The sequence below is a fragment of the Colossoma macropomum genome, unplaced genomic scaffold (genome assembly GCF_904425465.1).
Source record: "Colossoma macropomum unplaced genomic scaffold, Colossoma_macropomum, whole genome shotgun sequence".
NCBI classification, from domain to species: Eukaryota; Metazoa; Chordata; class Actinopteri; order Characiformes; family Serrasalmidae; genus Colossoma; species Colossoma macropomum.
In genome coordinates this window covers 24,427,940-24,442,689 of record NW_023494785.1, presented here as the reverse complement: position 1 = coordinate 24,442,689, position 14,750 = coordinate 24,427,940, and the positions used below count along the sequence as shown (strand labels likewise).

The following is a 14,750-nucleotide window of genomic DNA, read 5'->3' as shown; positions in this document are numbered from 1 at the left end:
AATATCTGCAAACACCCTGTGTTGTCTCTGATAGATGGATGACCACCTTTTGGACAGGATATCTGTGATTTTTCACTAATTCCTGTCAAGCCGCAGAACCCCAATCAATTCTTTCTTCAAGAGTCTTCTGTCTTTACATTTAAAAAATCAGCACAAAAAATGTTAGCCCTTTAAAATGGTGTCGTATATCATGTAGCAGTGGCTGGATCAATGTTGTAGTGCTCCTCTGCAGGTACCATCATGCACCATCTGAGATGATCATCACAAGATGAGATGGCCTGCTGCCCTTTGTCTGTTCTGATAGCACAACTGTGGGAATTAAAATATTTTATGTTAAAATATGTCATCATGTTACAGAGGTAGCATTAGGAGTATTGTCCAAGGACTCTTATTGGTGTAATAATAATATAAATATCCTTAATTTATAGTGCGTGGTGTGCTTGAGCTGGGCAGTGAAGTGCACCCAGTGGGCAGCAGTACTGTCTATTACACAATACCAACCATCAACTACTTTTTTTTTACCATATATAAGGTTCATGCAAGTGATTATGTGATTAGAGTTTTACCTGCATGACCACTTCTGTCCAGCTGGTAGCTTGAGATGGGATAAGAAGGGATCTACAGCAGCTGTTCCTCTGCAATTGTTAAATTTGTCACCACATTATGAAGGGTTGCAGCTTGGACATAAAAGCTAAATTAGCAGAATACAACATAAATGAATGAAGCAATAATGAACTAATTAAAATCACTTTCACATGACACACACATACCCAGCAACAGTGAGGTCAGCACCTCTAGCTCTCCCTAACACACATCAGTGTTGTCCCAGTCTGAGAAAATATGTGTGTGTATTGTCACTGTCAGAACAAAATCTTCATTTTTGTTGTTTTTTTTCTGATTATGTCAGCATAATTTCAGAATTTCATAACAAATGGACCAATAGAAATGGTCAACAGAAATAAAAGTAACAAATTTATAAAAACTTTTTTTTCCGACAGTGACAATATACACTGATCAGGCTTAACATTATGACCACCTCCTTGTTTCTACGCTCACTGTCCATTTTATCTGCTCCACTTACTATATAGGTGCACTTTGTAGTTCTACAATTACAGACTGTAGTCCATCTGTTTCTCTGCATACTTTGTTAGCCCCCTTTTACCCTGTTCTTCAGTGGTCAGGAACCCCATGGACCCTCACAGAGCAGGCACTATTTGGGTGGTGGATCATTCTCAGCACTGCAGTAACACTGATGTGGTGGTGGTGTGTTAGTGTGTGTTGCGCTGGTCTGAGTGGATCAGACACAGCAGTGCTGCTGGAGTTTTTAAACACTGCAGTGTCACTGCTGGACTGAGAACAGTCCACCAACCAGAAATATCCAGCCAACAGCGTCCTGAGGGCAGTGTCCTGTGACCACTGATGAAGGACTAGTGGATGACCAACACAAACTGTGCAGCAGCAGATGAGCTATCGTCTCTGACTTTACATCTACAAGGTGGACTGACAAGGTAGGAGTGTCTTTTATGCTAATGTTAGTGCATAATTTCTATTTATTCTATTTAAGCTTAACATATTGGAAAAAGACATATATAAAAAGTGGCATAATTTTTTGTACAGGCCACAGCTTATGTTTTTCCAAAGTGTTAAATTAATAATATAAACACTAATTGAAGTGTGTTTTCTGTATGTGTGCTTATTTTCACTTGGAAAATTGACAAAATATGTAGTTTGACCTGGAGTGTTCAAACTTTTGTATACAACTGTATATTGCAGCACTGAGGAGATTTGGCTCTCTTCAGTGCTGCTAGGTCACATGTGACTAATACATCTCCACTGTCTCAGATGGGCCACAAGCCTCTCTTGCTGCTGTCTGCCATGCTTTCATCTACTGAGCTTCCAGCCAGCAGGAAGAGATTATATTACTATGGCATCCATAGAGAATCAAAGACAAGAAGCTTTCTTCCACAGAGCGGGCATCAGTCTGCTGTTCCTGCCAAGGGGAGCAGCCTCACAGCAAAGCAAAGAATTTAATTCCTTTTTATGTGTCTATTGTGTTATATTGTGTTGGGGTTTGGGTCTAACTGTGTGGGGTTGGTAAGGTACCGTAAAGTGAAATCTTATGACTTGAGGTGACCTTCTTGCTATTTTTTCCTGCAGTGTATGTGCTTTTTTTGGTGTTAATAAAGGCCTCTCATAGTAGGAATCATGATCTTTTCCATGTCTCTTTTTTTTACGAAGAAGTTATATTTGGTGTCAGAAGTGGGATAGCACCCCCTTGCAGCAGGGACCGAAATGATGCTTTGAAAAACTTCAGGGGCGAACAGTGAGGAAGACAGAGCCCAGTGAAAGGCCACGATGGTAGAGGCAGCGCTTCAAGACTCAACGGCAGAGACAGCGCAGGCTGGATGGCATGACGAGGCTAGACTGCGCAGCGAGGCTTGGTGGTGGAGAAGCTGCCGAAAGAGAAGCCATGGAAACGCCGCAGCGGTCAGCACAAGCATTACATAGTGGAGGAGCATGCATGTCACATGGCCCCTAAGTGAGCGGCTGGCAGCATCCAGCTACACCGTTAGAAATAAAGGTTCTGTGCAGGTACATTTTTCTTTCATCAAGATACCAACAGTGTAAATGAACCCTCAAATGTACAACAGTGGTTTTAAGGTCCAATTATATACCGTGAATAAGTTTTTTCCCTGGTGAAAAGTATGTATTTGTACTTTTTCATAACCTAATGTTTTAAAACAGAACAATAAAATAAAAGGCCTGGAGACGAGACAGTGTGTGTGGAGTCATACAACTTACATTTTGTTTATTTAATTTCAACGGATTATGGTACAATTATGTTCCCATTGACAAGAGTGGTACTGCCCCAGTGACAGTTTTGTGCCGTTTTTTCTGAACCTGTAGATCACAGCAGAGCAGAGCTCAGCCTCAGTGTAGAAGTGTTGTGGCGAGCAGCACAGAGTTGTATAGTGGAGGCACATGTGTGCTGCACAGCCCCTCAGCAAGTGCGAGTGGCAGAGCACCTGGTGTGCCGGCATTGCAGACAGCAAGGACACTGCACCAGACAATGCCGCAAACCTGAGCCGGCGTGGAAATTGAGGCTACCCATGGGAATTGGAGGCAGCCAACCTTGGGTCAAGTGCAGCATGGACAGGACATGGTTCGTTGTGCTCGTCAACACGTGCTTGTCAATTTCCCTACAACAACCAGGAACTCTCATACACAACAAAAGAGGCACAGCAGGGGCTAGGAGGCGACCAACGTCCAGCTCAGGTCAGTTACCAGCAGCAGAACCAAGGCAGAGAGTTGGGTCTCCAACATACTCAAGCGACACCCTTGCCAGCGTCGACAGCACAGAAAGCAGAGAGTGGCTGAGAAAAGTGCCTTTGCTGCAGTCACCGTCCCTGGTAGCGCTGGTACTCGACGCGGTGAGCCACAAGGAGCCATGGTGGCAAGGGCCGCGTCCACCCCAATCAAGGACTTGGGGTGCTCACTGCAGAGGAGTGCACATCCTGCAGCACTTGTGCTGGCCAGGACTCCACAGGCCCCAGGTCGGGCTGTGTTAGGTCACTGGGATGGCTGACCTTTGGTGAGGGGGGCTATGTGATGGCTGCCACTTGCTCTGGTTCAGAGAAGAGGCTCTAGAGGTGTAGCATGCTAAGCTGCGGGCGTGCCCTGCCCCCCTCCGCCAAAGAGACTTTAAATGTTGTTGTTTCATGTTGTTAACATCGTTGTTTGTTAGTTTGGAATGTTATGTGTCTGTTGTGCTATTTTGCATTGCGGTCTGGGTCTAACTGTGTGGGGTTGAGTGGTTACTGTAGAGTGGAATTTTGTGGCTTGAGGTGACCTGTCTGCTGTTTTCTTCCAGCGCATGTGCCTTTTCTGTTGGTGTTAATTTAGAGCATGTTTTGTAGCAGAAATCATGGCCACCCTGTGTCTCCTTTTTGGCCAAGATGCTACAATATCATGGTGTTAGAACCCATTTGAATTATCAACTCCAACTAGTTATGCAAAGAAAAAATATAAACAGTTAACATCTTTCATACAATAAATTTGTGTTGTTTTCTCATGGGTTACTCTTAAAACTAAAGGTTCCTAAATGGTTGGCTAGTACATGCAGTTCTAAGTAGAAAAACCTTTAATTGATATAGAAACTTTGTAATTAAACTCTCCAAAGGTTCTACTCAAATGCAGATCTCATTTATGAAACAAAGAGGAATCCATTCAAAGGTTCTCAAAAGGGGAACCAAAATAAACAAAAATTACAAAAGTGGTCCTATGGCATAAACCCAAAGAACGCTTTTTGGCTCCTTTATTTTTTACATCTCTACATCATATTATTATTATTATTATTATTAGTAGTAGTAGTAGTAGTAGTATTACATGTAATCAAATGATATTAAACATAGAGACTACTTTTGCGGTGTTGGGGATGAGCTTCACACCTAACAACATTAATCTGAAGGGGATGAGGGAAAGAGGGGATGGGTTTTTGTGTTTGTTTGTTTGTTGACCAGGTATCCCTCTCTCAAATCGAGCCCTACATATCGGCTGTTTCGCTCACCAAACGTGGCTGCACTAGGTGCTAAGTGTAGTCAGTAGTACAGTATGGAGGCTCCATGTGAGCAGACGGTGGAGGAGAGAGGAGCCAGACGGCTGCTTTTAGAACAGCTGTGTACGGTTGCCATGGTAACCTTTGTCTCGGCTGCTCGTGAGGAGGAGGAGAGGCGGGGATCTGATTGGTCCTTGGAGACCCTCATACCCTTTGAGTGATGGAGAGTAAAGGGGGGTGGGAGGGTCTCTGGGACGTGATGCAGCTGGTGTGTTGGTGTGGGGTTACCTTCTGGCAGCTCCTACGGGAGAGAGCATGAATAGTTTAGAGGTGGTCATTCGCACTGCTGCAGGAGGAAGAACAGGATATGATAAGTTAACGGAGTGGACAGATCTTTGGGGATGGAGGAAAGACCAAGCGAATGCCTTAATGACATATTGCATATAATATGGTGTGTTCGTGATGTGAAGAGACAGCGCTGAGATTTATTATCAGAGGCTTTCCAAGGCAGGTTGAATGTTGGGAACTGAGGAGCTATACGTGCTGGAGCTCTCCCTACTGGCCACTACAGATACAGCAAGAACTCCAGAAAAAAAGATCAGTGTACAAAAAAGCCTAAAAAGCACTGTTATAAAGCAAACTGAACGAAAACACACACACACACACACACATATACACACACACCCACATACACACACACACAACACATCATCTAAACAGCTCATCCTTCTGGGTGAGAACTGAAAAAGAAAGCAAAAGTAAAATATGAGAGATAAAAACAAAAGGTTGCTTCACGGAAATTAGATGATCAAATTACCGAAACAATTAAATCAACAAATAACTAAACAACTAAATGCAGCGTTTTGTTTTACAACATTCAGTTAAATAATTTTATTTATTTTTAGGCGTTGTTTTTTAAGGCGTGGACAAAATTACTATATTATTTCTCGTAACTTGTGACCTCTATATATTAACTTGTGGCCTCAATATAGTAATTTGCGGCCTCACCTGACTAAAAATAATCACCATGTCACCTTAGGGGCTCAGTAAAATAATAACTTCAAAATATCTTACAGTAACTTTTCCCTTTTGTTATTACTTGTTTAATTTTTGCTGACTTGCTCAATTCAGTTTAGGATATTTTAGACTCACCATAAATGCAAAGCTGGTAGAAGACACTGAATTACACTGTTTCACACATACAGCTGTGCAAGTAGTTACTGACATGGGATACAAAAATAATCAATCTATCAACCTGAAAGCTCACCCTTTTGCCATTTCTGAAATTCACCCTCGATCACATAGAAGCGTCACACAGAAAGAGGAAAAAGGGCCTGCAGTCTAGACTGAGAAATGTCCCTTCATGATACCCATTTTATTTTTAAAAGCACAATGTACAAAATCACACAGCATATACAACATAAGAAACAAACAATTATTCAAGAACACAAAACACAAGCAATACATTTTTGGATAATTACTCAAAACAAAAAATTATGACAAGTAGCATTTTAAGACCTCATAGACGTACAGTAGAATATCTCAGATGAGTGCAGGCTTCAGAGAGCACTTCTATAGACACGTTACATTCGTAACTTCACTTCGGCCGCCTAAACATGATGATTACAGCAGCACGTCTCTAAAATACGCATGATAGTAATTTCAGGTGAAACTTTTCCTTTCAAGAATCTGATGGAAAAGGCAATTTTACAGGAGCTTGGTGTCAGATTATACAGCTGTCGTCAAGATCATATTAAAGAAAAGTAAAACTATGACACTGAAGTAACATTTTTAAAATAAATAAATAAATAAATAAAATAAATAAGAACGGAAAGATTGGTAGACCCCTTTTGTCGCAAGATATAAAACAGCACAATCTGATGGTTCTTGAGTTTTCTGCTTAACACATTCAAAACGATAATGCATTTGCTTCACCATACTTCATTTCCCAGTTCTGGAGTACATCTATAAAAGCAGATTAGCGTTTGTCCCTGCTGTATCGCATCTGTGACAGCTCAAAAGTTAATTATCAAGCCATCTATGAGCTGAAACAGCTGTGTTAGCGCAGAGAAAATGAAACTAAGAAAACTGTGCAGTGTATAGGGTACCCCAGGATTGGGAAACAGTACAATGTAATACGCTTTATTGTCTGTTCAGTTTTTTGTTTGTTTATTTGTTCAGATTTTGTTAAATGAGGTAAAACAATATTTTCTGATGAGTCATTAGATATGCTACAAAGCAAAATGCAGAGCCTGATTGAGGCTGTACTGAAGCATGTGTATAGGGGCATGTAAACATGTTATATCATAACAAGAGACTGGCCTTAAAACCTAAGGAATGGGAATCAACGGGACAATTACATAAAAGGCAGACATACAGGCAGACAATGAAGGTATGAAATGATTAGTGAAATGATATCATGCCTTGATAGAGAGTTGAGACCCTCTTGATCATGAGTTGGGAGTAATCCACTGATCTACCCATGCTCTGCCCACATAATGTTGCACGCAAAGATTTGGGCGCCACTTTGAAAATTACATGCTTTGCTGATTTTCTAAGTGAAGCACATGCTCTACAGAGAACACACTGCATATTTTGATGGATAATTACTTACTTGCTGAATTTAACATACTGGAAAAAATAAGATTTAAACTTTGGCCTGTGCAAAATCTACCACATTTTATATTGTATGTCTTTTTTTCCAAATAAATAGAAATGTATATATAGCAAATAAATAGAAATGGAGTGCTACAATTTGAAGAAAAGTATCATATTTCAGTTTGTTCCCTGCACAGGATGTGTTAACTTTATATACTATACTAATGTGTTTCACTTAGAAAATCAGCAAAACTTCATCAAATTTCGTTGGGAGTATTCAAACGTTTGCCCACGACTGCATGTGTTCATTCATAGCAACTTATGTACTTGGGCTGGCTTTACAGAATATCGGAAGAAATCCTTTCCAACCTAATGAGAAATTGTTGCCCTCAGCTTACTTACATCAATTTCAAATGCTATTATTTTTAAGCATGTGAAAGGTCACACTGCAGGAATAGATCAAGTGTAGTTTTTTGTTATATAATTGAGCTGATGTTAATATATATATAAAATCCAGCTGAGTAGCATAGCATTTTAAACCGGAAACCTAAGCTATGGCTCTAAACTTCTAAACTTCAACCTCCATTCATTAGGTTCAATGGTATTTTTGCCAACATCCTGTAAACCTTGTCCAATCTATCAACAGCTGCTACAAAAGAACATTTGTGGGTGGAGCACGGATCGGTCAGTTCTCCTTACAGAGATGCTTACGCATACAGCCAGCAAAAGCACTCGGCTGTAAGGAGAGAGAGAAAAAAAATTGTTCTTAACAAATATTTCTAATTAGATCCACCAGGCCTGGTGGTGAAGAACACCTCCTACACAGTGCTGTCAACCTTACAGCTTCCTCCAAACAGGCAGGGCCCCATCCCAGCCGTCCCTCAGCAGATACTGGTTCTCTACCAATGTCCTTTCACTCCCATCACCTATTTAGCCTGTGGTCTTGACAGTGTCTGTATGGAAGCCTGCCTGTTTCTCTGCCCTCTCTGCTCTAGTCACGCTTGGCCCTGCCCTTTCGCTTCCTCCTCCCATTTTCTGCCGCCGCAGGCTTCTCTGCCATCTTGGCAGCCACTCCATTACTGGCTGCCAGCATTCCATTAGGAGCCCCGTTAGACACAGCTTTGCCTGGTTTGGATGGACCTTCACGACGGGGCTGGCGACGATAGGTCTGATAGTAGAAGTTTCCAAAGAGGACGATGAAGGTGAGGGCATAGCCAATCAGACACCAGTGCATCCATTTAGGGAAGGGGCAATCAGTATAGAGTGACAGAGCGGTGTGGCCAATAGTAACATGGAACTGGATCTGAGAAAGAGAAAAACAGTAAAGTGACCACAAAGTGACTCTTTGGAAGCAAACCAGTGAAATTATGTTAAACACGCAGATTCTAGACTTGAAATCCATTCTACATTGTTTCCATTACTACAGTGTTTTTAGTCGAAGACGAGATATTTCACTATGATTTGAATTGGCTGAAAAGTTATTGTCATACAGAATATAATTCTTTAGGTAATTATGTAGTAATAATAATAATAATAATAATAATAATGTAAATAGTATAGCAAAAATGACTATTAACTCAAAAGCTCTAAGGGTTAAAATTTGGGTTTAGGGTGAATCAGTTGTATAAGTCTGTTCATAATTATGTTCATCTGTAGTTCTAATGGTAATTACGTTTTATAGTTAGCTGGCACTCTGCAAAACTTTTTGGGCAGTTTTTTTTCCCTATAACAAAAGGAAAAATGGAAACCAACATCTGGCACTCAATACTGAACCTACTAAAAGCATAATTGTTGCACTACTGAAATCTGAACCAACAGCAATAATTTAAATGCCAAAATACCATTTGGATAATTGTCAGGTACTTCTTCCACCACAAGTATTTCTGGATCTTTGGCCCGCAGGCAGCCAGCCCGTAATAGAGATACATAAGAACATGGATAGCTGCATTCATATGAGCACCAAAGAATGCTGCAAAAGAAAAAAAAACACAATTTCTCATACAATACAATATTATTACTCATCACATATTATCAGAGTGTATTATCACTTACAATGTTTGACTTTGACACTGGTAAAAGCCCCTTTTTCCTTTTAAAAGCTTTGTAGATGCATGATGGATGCATATTTAATAAAGTTCTTGTCTTTAGGCTTTGGATTCTTACAGGAGTTTAAATTTTCTCTAATATGCTTTGTTCACCCATATATTACACAGCAACTGTAATTCAACTTAAAAATCACTTTTTCTAATGTTTGCTGAATACTTACACTGCCCACCGGCAACCCACTTGATGCCAATCCACCACAGGGTGAACATGGTGCAATGGTGATAAACGTGCAAAAAGCTGACATGGTTGAACTTCTTACGTAGGATGAAAAACACTGTGTCCAGGTACTCTACTCCCTTTGAGACAAAATACCACCAAAGAGCAGCTGCCATCTGTTTGGAAAGACAGTAAAAAGGCCGTTGCACAATACAATAAGAGTGTCACATTACATAGTAAACCACATAATAACCATTTCAGGTGATTTCTGAGTTCTTTCATTAGTTCAATAGTTCAATTTGTACATGTACCTACAACAAAAATGTGTTACCAGTAGTTTGCTTGAAATGGCAGTGTCATGTCATTAACTAAGCTCCTGCCATGCCTAAGATGGAGCACCAGGTCCTGACCTCCACTCAGTGATTTTAAATAGGGTAGTGGAAAATAACCATTGGACACCATCATGACCCCTAAATGATGCAAGCTGGGTAATCTTTGGCCCTGTTGGCAGTGACATTTGTAACTGTTAGTGTGTGCATCTGTGGCGTCACACATCACTGAAATTGAGCTCCATTACAGTCCCACTCTTTGGCCAGATAAGAGGAAGGGATCATATTGCCAAGCGTCAACATTGTGTTTCGTTTCCCATGGTCTGGCACAGACATGGAATCGCAGGAACACTGATGCTAATTGCATCAGGGCCCCTCTCCAGGAACATACTCACCCTGACTTCGTTAGGGTCGTCCGAGTAGTCCACTGGCTGGCAGAGGTAGCTGTAGTTTGCTGCCCGTGCTGCAAGGAAGAGCTGAAATAGAACAGGTAAAAATAGAGCCATTAAAAGACTCATCAGACTGAAGAAGGGGAGGACCAAGGAGAAGGCATGCAGCAACCTCAGTGATAAACATGAGGTGGCAGTCAAGGAGAACGCAAACATCAAAGATCTGTGCTTATTTCTAATGCAGCTTAGAGCTATTTTACACAACAGTTAGTTCCGACCACACAATTTGATGGGTTGAACAGCACCCTGCTGCGATGTTATATCTGATAACATTTTTTTAACCTCTAACAACTGGTTGCTAATTAACAACAACGGCAGCAACATGCCACTTAAGGTGGAACTGCTTTTTGGGCACAAGAAACTACCAATATTAAAAACATATATTTTAAACAATGCTTTGGGCTTCTTTCCTTTACTTCGCAAAACTGTATAAAATCAATAGAACACCTAAGATGTATTGTGAATAACATCTCTACCATGATGATCTACAACAGGGATGCACAACTCTGGTCCAGGAGGGCCAGTGGCCAGCACAGTTTGGTGATTTACTAACTCAGACACACCTAATCACACTTATTTATGACTTGCCAGGTTTAGTGGGTGTGTTAGTATAGAGAAACCTCAAGATTTTGCTGGGCATTGGCCCTCCAGGACCGGAGGACCTCTGCAGGCCCCTGATCTACAACAACAACCCTTCTACAGTCTAATACAGAATAACTATTTATTCACATTACCCGGGGAGAACCCACCTCTTTGAAGATGAAAAAGTTAAAAATGACCATGCTGAAATTGTAGACAATAAGGGTCTTCCTGAGCTGAAAGGGCTCCCTGTTCCGCATGAACTTTGGCCCCAGCCAGAGGAAGAGCAGGTAGGAGGAGCTGATGGCCAGCGTAGGGAGAGGAGAGTCCATCAGTGGCCATTTCTCCACACGCTTGTCTAGAAACAAGTAGACAACAAGCAACAGTTTGTTGCTAAGCTGGGAGATCTAAGCTTGATACATAGAGTATGAGCTTGCAGAGCTACCACTGATTGGGTGGCGTTATTATGCCCTGTGTAATGGAGATTAATGATAAGCCAGTACTTATTGTGCTTTCTCAGTTTTCCAGAAATGTAACTTGTCATGAATTTACATCATCACAGTTCAGGATATAGTGCAGCCTGTAAGTGACTGGACAATAACATTTTTGTTGCTTAGGCTTCTGAAATCCATTTCCGAAACTACAGAATGTCAGCTGTCATCAATCTGAGTAGGTATGTTGCTTGTGTACACTTTAAAATTCATCTTGCTGTTGCTGTCTACAATCACATCACTGATCAAGACAAATGAGCCAGTTCCTAAGCCTCTATGTTTCACTTGGTGCACTTTGGATCATAAGCAGTTATTTTTCTCTTGCTTTTGTGCTCTTTCTATTCCTCTGGCACAGAACTCTACAACCCTTCTGAGATCATGCTGTTGTTGTGTTCTCTTTCATATCTATGCCTATGTATTTTCACTGTCAAGACAAAACTTTCAAGTCAAAACTCTTTCAGTGACTGTGCTAAAATTTCCTGATGAACAGACTAAGAGAAATGGTCAAAAATACTTGGAAAAACATCTTGTTCCATGAACTTCCATTCAAAGTAAAGAAAGCTTTTTTCCTTCTCCTGTAAAGTTGGCTTTTTGGAGATAAAGAGTTTTGTTGCCACAGCAACAATAATTGTCTGAAATTAGTTTCTTGGTTGTTGTCCTCAACAGCAGATTCAGTAGTTTCATGTTCAACACTTAAAGTATCCTTGGGAGAAAACTAAAGTTCTTGCTGTGTCTTACAGCAAGATTTATTTTTCAGTCTCATGACAGCCTGCCTCACTGGCATTCACACTTTTCAGATCCTTAGCCCGGGAGACAGTAACAAACTCCAGATGCCACATCTAGAATGTTCTGTTAGCTCTCATGTATCAACTAATGATGCAGAGATAAGGGTATGCAATAGAGAGTATACAATAGAGACAATATAATGAAGCTGTCATTCTGCACATTAAACTCACTGTTTAGTCATTGTTTCATTTCAAATCCTATGTTTCAAGTTCAGAGTTAAAAGAGCAAAAACTGTGCCATTGTCCAACTACTACATTGTTGCACATAAGAAAAGGATGAAGTGTGGCTTGAAGAGCGCCAAATGCATGCAACCAGTAAGAAACCGAGAACTGTAAAGAGCGATTGACTTGGAGCTGCAGCTGACATTTTCACGTAATGGGTGAAGGATGAGGTATCAAAATGCATATTTGGGGAATAAAAACAGTGTGTGTAATTATTGCATGATGGAGTTGACAGAGATTGCTTACTTGCTGAAGATGTCCTTCATGGTATTCATCAACTGAGAGTAACACTCATGGTTCAAGAAACAAACTGATGGAACTCGAATTACCTGCAATGGTAAGGCCCCATTTGTAGAATTCAATAGTGTCGTTGATGAGATGTGTTACAATATCCATCTTTGCAGTTCAGGTCCTAATTGTCCTTAAATCAGAGTAAATAAAAAGGAGAAGTTTGGTTCAAATAAAACACAAATATGAAGCAATGATATAAACAGCTCATTTTATTTCTCTACTTTTTTATTTTCTCTATGACAGGCGTGCCTGTCATGCAATATTACCTTGTTCTACCATTGGACATTTTTTCGTAAACAATGTGGATACAGGTACAGCTATTTTCTTCAAGTTGCCTACACAAACTCATGCTGTTAGGTACAATCATTTCATAGTAAGTCTATGAAGAATGATCAGAAATGGTTTCACTAATAGGTTCTCCAAACCTCAGCACTGTAGCAGAAACTCGCATATGATACGCTTATAGCTAAAATCAACTTGAGGCCACATTCTTTGGAAACAATGTGCCGAAAAGGGGTCCTTTAGAGTGATGCCATAAAACTAAGAACCTCTCATTCATTGAACACTTTTTTGGGTGGAAGGGGGTGGGGCAGGGACCCAAAGGGCCTTTTTTCTATGCTTTCACTCCAAGGAACCTGTTTTAGGGCAATTTTAAAGAGTGTAGGGAACCACAGATTTCTGTCTTCTTATTTTCATTAATTGGATAGTAGGAGCCAAAACCACAACCTCTTCACGAAAAAAAAACACTGTGTATTGCAATGTCATGCCTTGCTCCTTTAACATCATTGAGGGTGGGGGGTGGGCAGCATGGCCAAAATACATCAATACACTTTCGCTCTCTTTGTAACGATGCAATTGTTCTACAAGTGTTAATTACCCATGATACGTTTAGAACAGTGCATCGTGACGTCAGAAACAGTCCACACGTTAGGCGAGAAATAGTGAGTTGGGGAGGGGGGCGTCTAACGGGGCCTAGGAGCACAAAGGCAGTGGCAGCATGTGTCAGCACATACCCACACTGAGAGCTGTAAAGACAATCAGGCAACAGCTGAAGCCATTTTGTAATCCGGGTACGCGTGAGGTTCTGCCTTAACCTCATTTCAGCCTTCTCCATGCAGTGAGACTCAGGTGGTTTGCCAATACATCGGCAAGGATATCTATCCCACTCCCAGGGAAGAGAACAGGCCTCCCTCCTCCTCCACACAGCCTGAGTGAGCCTGCCAGCAGCAGCACCGCACAGCGCAGCGCAGGAGCTGCACAAGCTCAAACTGCAGAAATGCAGGCAGTGCAGGCCTAGTAAGCGCTGACTGGACCCCTGAAGACGAGATTAAAGACGGAAGGCGGCGTGATAGTGCGCGACAGACTGTAAAAGCCATGAACTGATAACCTTACAGACTAAATCTATCTCTGCAGCCGGTGCAGTCCGGTCAGCGTGGTCGATGCACCTGCACATCGGCCATCTGCAGCTAGTGTCCCGGATTATAACACGACCTAGAATTAATAATCAACAGTCGATTACTATCACGACTTAATTTCACCCTTACCGTTCTGGGATTAAGATCCGTTTGTAAGGACATTCAGTGCAAGGTCACAGCATACAGATATTCCAAGGGATGCTGGAAAAGGGAAACGCTCCAAATAAACAGGTTCACGTGTAAATCCGGATCTCTGAAAGAATTAGCCCAAACGCAGCCTATGTACACGAGCAGAGCATCCTAATGGATATTGACATGAGTGCGCTTGTGGCTGCGGTTCTCCCGTTTGGAAAAAAACGGGCAGTGCAGAGCGGCGCATGCGCAGTGGAATGTGCGCACAGCGCTGATCCAGGATCAGCTAAACCCAAACACTGGACACCAGAGCTGAGCTACTGCTACACAGTTCGCAATCAGTGATGGGCGATAACCAATGAATTTATATTCGATCAATACCAAGGCTAATATCCCAATGCCTGTACTGACACTGATACTTTTAAAGGCCACACATCCTGCATTTTTCTTTTCTTTCCTTTTTTCTACTAATAACGTTTGTGTGATTTTATGTCAAAAATAGTCATAGTTATGTTTTCATATGACACATTTCCAACCTCTCTTTATACCTTAAACAGGCTGTTTTTTTTCAGTGTCATTAAGACTGGTATATGTATATGAGCTCTGTTTTGATTGGCTGCCCTGCATTCTGTCTCATTCAAG

The 14,750-nt window shown here is 41.3% G+C and overlaps 1 protein-coding gene across 1 annotated transcript; it reads right to left on the bottom strand.

Moving 5' to 3' along the window:
* Positions 1 to 7,370: 7,370 nt before the first annotated feature.
* elovl4a (ELOVL fatty acid elongase 4a) lies at positions 7,371 to 14,317 on the bottom strand. The gene is made up of 7 exons (XM_036588191.1): positions 14,106 to 14,317; positions 12,600 to 12,691; positions 10,943 to 11,130; positions 10,140 to 10,220; positions 9,420 to 9,591; positions 8,995 to 9,122; positions 7,371 to 8,456 (listed from the first exon to the last, which is right to left on the bottom strand). Exons 2-7 carry the CDS (start codon positions 12,664 to 12,666, stop codon positions 8,145 to 8,147), a joined length of 948 nt encoding a protein of 315 aa, XP_036444084.1. The 5' UTR covers positions 12,667 to 12,691; positions 14,106 to 14,317; the 3' UTR covers positions 7,371 to 8,144.
* Positions 14,318 to 14,750: the final 433 nt, after the last annotated feature.

Coding starts and splice junctions, on each gene's coding strand:
- elovl4a (XM_036588191.1), bottom strand. CDS start 12,666: ATGGATATTGTAACACATCTCATCAACGACACTATTGAATTCTACAAA. Junction 9,592..10,139: donor ACGACCCTAACGAAGTCAGG/GTGAGTATGTTC, acceptor CTTTCCAAACAG/ATGGCAGCTGCTCTTTGGTG. Junction 8,457..8,994: donor ACCTGACAATTATCCAAATG/GTATTTTGGCAT, acceptor TCTCTTTCTCAG/ATCCAGTTCCATGTTACTAT.